Consider the following 8720-nt stretch of genomic DNA (forward strand, 5'->3'; position numbering starts at 1 on the left):
ATTTACTTTTCAATAATATAAATTATTTTCATTTTATATATGTGGGGCGATGTGGTGGCTCAGTGGTTAGCACTGTCGCCTCACAGCAAGAAGGTCGCTGGTTCGAGTCCCGGCTGGGCCAGTTGGCATTTCTATGTGGAGTTTGACATGTTCTCCCCATGTTCGTGTGGGCTTCCTCTGGTTTCCCACACAGTCCAAACACATGCGCTATAGAGGAATTGATGAACTAAATTGGCCGTAGTGTATGAGTGTGTGAATGTGAGTGTGTATGGGTGTTTCTAAGTACTGGGTTGCAGCTGAAAGGGCATCCGCTGTGTAAAACATATGCTAAATAAGTTGGCGGTTCATTCCGCTGTGGTGTCCCCTGATGAATAAAGGGATTAAGCCGAAGGAAAATGAACGAATGAATATATATGTATATACCCTATATGGGCAAAAAGAAAAATGTTGATTTTACACTTAATTTACACTCTTTTTCCATCATTTACCAAGGCAACATTTCAAATTAAGTTTTTGATTAACTATACGGTTATTTAGCTTTCATTTTTTCTGTTTTATTACTTTATATATTAATACATTCATTCATTGGGACCCAACGACCTTCTTGTTGCTACCCACTGCGCCACCGTGCTGCCCCTGTTTTATTATTTTATGTATTAATACATGAAATAGTTTTTTTTTTTATTTAATTACTTTAATTTGCATTAATAATAGTTAATAATTAATTATTTGCACCAAATGCAATATATATATATATATATATATATAAAATGTAATATATTGGCAAAATATATTATGACAATATATAATATATTATGCAATATATATTACAAGTTTTCATTTTGTTACTTTCTTTACCATTAGTTACCAAGGCAACATTTCAAATAAAGTTTTTAATCATTTATTCATTCATCCATTTTCTTTTCGGCCCAGTCCCTCCACCAATCCGAGGTCGCCACAGCGGAATGAACCGCCAATTTATCCAGCATTTGTTTTATGCAGCGGATGCCCTTCCAGCCACAACCCATCTCTGGGAAACACATACACACTCATTCACACTCATACACTATGGACAATTTAGCCTACCCAAATCACCTGGACCACAGGTGTTTGGACTGTGGAGGAAACCAGAGCACCCGGAGGAAACCCACGCGAACGCAGGGAGAACATGCAAACTCCACACAGAAACACCAAATGACCCAGATGAGGCTCGAACCAGCGACCTCCTTGCTGTGAGGCGACAGCACTACCTACTGTGCCACTGCGTCGCCAGTTTTTAATCAATTAAATTTTATTAGCTTTATTTATTTTTTAAATATTTATTTTCTGCTGTCAATCTGTCAACTGCGATTGTATTTGCATTATGTGTGTACACTCACTGTGCATAAAACTTTGCATATACATATAAACAAACATATATAAACAGCAAAACCAAAATATTAACATATATATTTAAATATAATTTGAATAAGAAATAAATATTTAACTTTAAAAATATAAATAAACATTTTCACAAATATATACATGAATGTTTGTATGTATATGTACATACAAAATAAATATGCACAGTACACAAACAGTTGAAGTCAAAATTATTAGCCCCCTTGAATTATTCGCCCCCCTGTTTATTTTTTTCCTCATTTTCTGTTTAGCGGAGAGCAGATTTCTTCAACACATTTCTAATCATAACAGTTTTAATAACTCATCTCTAATAACTGATTTATTTTATCTTTGTCATGATGACAGTAAATAATATTAGACTAGATATTCTTCAAGACACTTCTATACAGCTTAAAGTGACATTTAAAGGCTTAACTAGGTTAATTAGACAGGTTAGGGTAATTAGGCAAGTTATTGTATAACGATGGTTTGTTCTGTAGACTATTGAAAAAATATAGCTTAAAGGGGCTAATAATATTGACCTTAAAATGGTTCATAAAATTTTTAGCCTACTTTTATTCTAGCCAAAATATTAAAAAAATACGATCTCCAGAAGAAAAAATATTATCAGACATACTGTGAAAATTTCCTTGCTCTGTTAAACATAATTTGGGAAATATTTAATAAAGAAAAAAAAATTCACAGGGGGCGAATAATTCTGATTTCAACTGTATGTAACTTAAGTAAATACAAGCTTTTATTTTGGATGCGATTAATCGTGATTCGTCTTTTAACAGCACTTTATTATTACGCATTAAATATTATTGTATTACTTTATCCTTCTACTTGTTTTATTTCCAGCATTGTCCTGTGCAACCTAATTAGATTAGTTTTATTGATGTTTTCATTTCATTCAGCTTAATTATAATAAATATTAATTATTAATAATTAATATTTTACTGCAGTATCATCTTTTGTTAAATTATTTGTTCATAAAGACGATGGTTTGCATTGGTTTATTTAACCTTTTTATCCAGACTATTCACTGTATTTAGCTCCATAAATGATTTAAATTATATATTTTAGTAAATAACCTAAATATTAACTCAAATAAGTTATCAAGTTATAAAATAATTATCATCATTGATAACGACACCTCTATAAAGATTTCTAAACAAAGTAAATTAAACATTTTTATTAAATATAAAAATAAATGATTATAAAATATTTTATTTCCTGTCAAGCTGTAGAAATGTTAAAAGTGACATTGATGTACTTGCTCTTTCTGGGTTTATTTAGGTCCTTTTGTTAGATCTTTTAGGATTAAAGTGCTTTTTTAAAAAATGCTTTTATTATCCAAAATAACCCTATTCGTGGATATTTATTTCCTTTTTATGTGCCCTCTCGTTTTCCACTTATTTCTTATGCGTTTATTATTTAGGCTACTTAAATTTAATTCATAATTTCTTTACTGTTTAAAAATGAACTATAGTTTGTCGAGACTGTATTCTGTTTTATTTGTACTGTAGATCTTTGGTTGTTATTACAATAATTAAAAAGCCCATATTATACATGAAATAGGGTCATATTTAGGTTGTAAGGGTCTCCAACATCAGTCTAATATGCATGCAAGGTCAAAAAACACTTTGATGGTCTTATAATATGCATTTATTTTTACCTAATTATCCCAACGACTCCCATATGAATCGTTCAGCGATTCATTTGTTCCCAAACCCCTCCTCAGCGCGAAGCTAATCTGCGCTGATTGGACCGATGACAGCCTGCTGCGATTGGTCGACGCTGACCGCCTTCAGCGCGAGACAGAGTGAAATGGCCAGCAGCTAATCAACAATATAAAAGTAGTCACAGTGCACACACGCTTCAAAGTGGAAGGCGTGGATTTTGGCTGCCAGTGGGTGAATGTAAACACAGACGATGGACTTGAAAATACTGACGACTAACTATTTTATTGAGCAAAAACTCCAAGAACTTTCGAGGAGATCTCCTAGCCCATCACCGTCTACCTGCTCTTTTCACACACACACGGCCGACGCGCCCATAGAGGCGACCTCCCTCACCACCCGCGTCCGCAGTTATATCCGCGAATAGCCCCCGGTCTTAACCCCCCCGTCCCCCCTCCCGTCCCCCCCCCGTCTGTGCACAATCTGCACAGCGTGACTTCATTCGACCGGTGTGTGTGTGTGTGTGTGTGTGTGTGTGTGTGTGTGTGGCTTTTTTTCTGTTAGTGGGCGGGGCCGCAGGTTTCAAATCTCCCGGGTTTGCACGCGCAACTACTTGTGTTTCGTAGCCGCGTCATCACGAAACACCTAATGACTCGTTATCAAGACGACTCGTTTGAAGCACTATGAGTCGACTCTTTTATAGATGAATCAATAGTTTTAAACACTGTACACTTACAGATTTAAGCCTTAGCTGGATATTACTCTTAGAGCTGTGTTACACACTTCATGGAAGGGCATTTTCAAAAACCCATAATATGGGCTCTTTAAATAAAGTGATCATGCCATGTGATCAGTCATGACAACAGCAACTTTGAGTCCCAAAGTGTACAGCTTCGTTTTAAACTCCGCCCCCGCCTGCGCTCGGCTAATCTCGTTGATCATCGGCTGCAGCCGTGCTTTATGTCGAACGCACCTTATATCTCGTGTTCTCTTGTTCTTCCTGTGTGACCTGATAAAGACCTTGCAGTTTGAAATGCTGTCCAATTAAATTTGCCTTTTGACAGCTAAATTGGCAGTGTGTCGATTATTTGGGGGCTTTTTCAAATGCACAGATGACAAGACATGCAGGGAATGAGGAGACAAATAAAATCTGCAAGACTCCCCGAAGCAGAACTGACCCATTTTGGGGAAAACGATGCGGTATTCAGTGCCACACTGTGGACAGCTGACGGCTCCTCCGCTGTTTCCCTTCTGCTTCTCATCCAGCCATCGCTGTAAACACGACTGATGGATCCACTTTGTGCAGCCCTTACAGCGGCAGGGACTGACCCATTCAGCAGCGCGGTCCTCCTTCTCTGTGGCAAAACACACCCAGCAGTGCCTGTACACACACAACAGAGGATAAGAATCATGAGGAGGGTGATTTAACATGTCATTCATTCATTTTCCTTCAGCTTAGTCCCTTATTTATCAGGGGTCACCACAGCAGAATGAACCGCCGACTATTCCAACATATGTTTTACACAGCGAATGCCATTCCAGCCACAACCCAGCACTGAGAAACACCCATACACACTCACATTCACACACATACACTACGGCCAATTTAGTTTCCCTATTCAACAATAGCGCATGCGTTTGGACTGTGGGGGAAATCAGAGCACCCGAAGGGAACCCACACCAACACAGGGAGAACATGCAAACTCCACACAGAAATGCCAACTGGCCCAGCCGGGACTCGAATCAGAGACCTTCTTGCTGTGAGGCCACAGTGCTAACCACTGAGCCACCGTGCCGCACGATATAACATTCATTTAATGATATTAAAATTAAACAATTAAATTACATTTATTACATATACTATTATTGCGATAACGATCATTTTGCGATTGTTCGGCCCCTAATGGTCATTCCCAGCTAATGCAGAAACTCACTTCTCTGGAGGTTCATCAACACAGGCCATGATGAGTCAGGTTAAATCCAGCATGAGTGAGCCACAGCAGCCTCAGAGATCACACCTGGACACACACACACACACACACACACACATCAGTACACTTTCATGTTCATTCAGTAACAATAACATGCAGTTAAATTAAACAGCTGAAATAAAGATCACAATGAGAATGAGCACATGAGACTGTGCAAAATCCTCTTAAGGCCCAAGGTGTTTTTTTTATTAAATACATGGAAACAAAACAATGTACTTGCATATAGAAAGTGTTTTTTACTATGGTAAACAGGTGTGTTGAGCCTATTTGGCTCATTCAGAACTCAAATGGCTATCTCTGTTTGCAGTACAGTGAAATACTGCTAGTTTAGCATACAACCCTACCATATTAAGCATTTTAAGTGTATTACTATTAAATTACTACTTATAAATGTCATAATAAGCTTATATATATATATATATATATATATATATATATATATATATATATATATATATATATATATATATATATATATATATGAATATATATAAATATATATAATATAATATATATATATATATATATATATATATATATATATATATATATATATATATATATAAATAATTTTATTATATATATATATATATATATATATATATATATATATATATATATATATATATATATATATATATATATATATATATATATATATATATAAAATGAAAATCCTAAAACTGTCCCTGCTCTTGACAATAGCCCATAGATTTTCAATTGGATTTAAGTCAGGTGAGTTTTCTGGCCAATTAAGAACAGGGATACCATGGTCCTTAAACCAGGTACTGGTAGCTTTGGCACTGTGTGCAGGTCCCAAGTCCTGCTGGAAACTAAAATCATCATCTCCATATAGCTTGTCGGCAGCAGGAAGCATACAGTGCTCTAAAACGTCCTAGTATAAAGCAGTGTTGATTGTAGACTTGATGAAAGACAATGAAGCCACACCAGCCTATGACATGGCTCCCCAAACCATCACTGACTGTGGAAATTTTCCTGGACTTTAGGCAGCTTGACTTTTGTGTCTCTCTGCTCTTCCTCCAGACTCTGGGACCTGGGTTTCCAAATGAAATACAAAAGTTGCTTCTTTCATCTGAAAAGAGAACTTAGGACCACTGGGCAACAGACTAGTACTGAGGACATAATACAGTACATTAACACACTGAGGGCCAACACATGTTAAAGATCCTTCCACTCGTTTAAGGTCACGTGAAATATTCTAATTTTGTGAAATACTGAATTTGGGATTTTTTCATCTTTAATCCTTCAAATTGAAACAAATGAGGGCTTGAAATGTTTCACTTTGTGTGTAGTGAACAGAACAGAGAGAGAGTTTTAATTCTATGGCTATGTCATGGCAATCTATGGCTATGTCATGGCAAAAAATAAAAATAGATCAATTTTACCACATTTTATAAATACCAATTTTCTATAATTCTAAAAATATTCTAACAATTAAAAGTAATCAACAGCAATAAATAATAAACAAGGTAAAATACATAAATAATAATGATGATAATATACAAGATAGAATTCTAAAACAGTTTAAGGTTTACTTTTGATAAAAAGTGTATAATTTTAGATGGATTCACATTTAAAAATATTTCATTTAAAGTGTGTCCAGATAAAATTGTTGTCTGATAACATTAAAAATAGGGCAATCCACAAGAATATGTTTAACAGTTTGGTTTCTGTTGCAATATTGACATTTTGGTGGTTCTTCTCCTTTCAGTAAATGTTCATGTGTGAGTCTCGTGTGTCCAATGCGGCATCTTCTATAAACAATCTCATCATGTCTTGACTTAAATAAATTAGATTTTCTTCCTATTTCTGGCTGAATTTCAAAAAGTTTTAGTGAACAGAACAAAAGTTTCAATTGAAATAAATGGTCTTTCCGTCGATATTAAATATTTTTGGCACATACCTGTATACTTTAAAATGTGAAAAAAGAAGTTTCCTTTCCTTTCCATGATGTCAATATTTATATAAACTATTAATTAAACTTACATAAATGGTACTATATCATGATATACAAATACAGCTATCAGAATATGAGATTTTTGTCATATCGTCCAGCCCAACTGGGCTTATTTTAGGCTGGTTATCAACCATGAAAACAATCTTCCTCTTGAATACAATGTGTCCTGTTTAATTTTAGTCTTTCCTGGCTATGTTTACAAAACAAAATGCCCACTAAAATGTCACAGAGGGTAACAATTAGTTATTATTATATTAATATAGCAAAAAAAATCTTCTCAGACATAATTTAAACAAGAATCATTTGATGACATATTAAAAGACTCCATTTAAAAAACACAGTTTTGCCCCAAAATACTCAATAATGGTCATTTTAAAACTTTCATTCCTTTTCTTTTCGGCTTAGTCCCTTTATTAATCTGGGGTCGCCCCAGTGGAATGAACCGCCAACTTATCCAGCATGTGTTTTACACAGTGGATGCACTACCGGCTGCAACCCATCACTGGGAAACATCTATACACACTCATACACTACAGACAATTTAGCTTACCCAATTCACCTGTACCGCATGTCTTTGGACTGTGGGGGAAACCGGAGCACCAGGAGGAAACCCACGCCAACACAGGGAGAACATGCAAACTCCACACAGAAATGCTAACTGACCCAGCCAAGGCGCGAACCTGCGACCTTCTTGCTGTGAGGCGATGCTGCCACCCACTGCACCACCATGACGCCTTTTAAAACTTTACCTCATAAAAAAAAGTTTGCCCATTTGTCTAAATAGGCATATTTCAGAATAAGTAAGCTGTGTTATTTGACATAAATATATGTATTTGTTATGCTAAATTACGACATAATATCATCATATTTTCAGTTTTGTTTTCAAGACATGAAGTAGACACTTCAACTGGATTGAGCATGATTTCTATTTATAAAATCGCTTGTGTGACTTAATTTTATTCACATATTTTATGTAAGAATATATTTAATTAATAGATAGCACATAGTACTGTACATGACATTGCACTTATATTGATAAGATCTGCGTTTATTTTGAAATCAACGCTGTAAATGTATTTGTGATTATATTATCGTTACTATATGTGTTTTAAATAGTCAATCAAGCCCTAATCACATATGAATGGGAGTTCGGTTTACATTTCTGAAGGAGGACATTTCATCATATATTTTCTTTAGTAACGACTCACTGTTACTTTAGTTTTAACAGCTGTAAACATACCACAACTTGTCATTCGCGCAACACTATTAGCCCGGTTTAAGTGTGGATCATTACCTGAATATGTTTCGTGTATTTAATCGCTTCTGCTGGGCGTTTATGTCAGATATCTGGCTGATTTGACACTTTCAATTTCTCCGAGGACAGAACAACAACCTTACGAAGAGCGACTTCCGGATATGGCAACTTCCGCATGTCAAAATAAATGTCCCACCACAAAAGCCGATTGTTGGTAAAAGGGATACAGCTGCGGCTTGGACAATTGTTTATATTATTGTCTATTATTATTTATATTATTAAATGACCCATTAATTGTATTTTATTAACGTTCACCCCTACTCTAAACATCACAGTAATGTAAAAACAGTAATTATACAGAGTATTTATCACATTATGGATTAAATTACCCATTAAATTGTATCTAATTAACGCCTACACCCACCCGACCATCA

General features: G+C 35.4%; 1 protein-coding gene across 1 annotated transcript in view; it reads right to left on the bottom strand.

Moving 5' to 3' along the window:
- Positions 1-8446, bottom strand: part of marchf5l (membrane-associated ring finger (C3HC4) 5, like) — an 18952-nt gene extending 10506 nt beyond the window's left edge. Inside the window, exons 1-3 of the mRNA XM_056467314.1 lie at positions 8326-8446; positions 4997-5080; positions 4241-4443 (exon numbers count right to left, since the gene is read on the bottom strand). Coding sequence (XP_056323289.1) covers positions 4241-4443; positions 4997-5025 — 232 coding nt within the window. The 5' untranslated portion in view covers positions 5026-5080; positions 8326-8446. The remainder of the gene's footprint in view (positions 1-4240; positions 4444-4996; positions 5081-8325) is intronic.
- Between the last annotated feature and the right edge of the window lie 274 nt (positions 8447-8720).

The sequence above is a fragment of the Danio aesculapii genome, chromosome 10 (assembly GCF_903798145.1).
Source record: "Danio aesculapii chromosome 10, fDanAes4.1, whole genome shotgun sequence".
Taxonomy (NCBI): domain Eukaryota; kingdom Metazoa; phylum Chordata; class Actinopteri; order Cypriniformes; family Danionidae; genus Danio; species Danio aesculapii.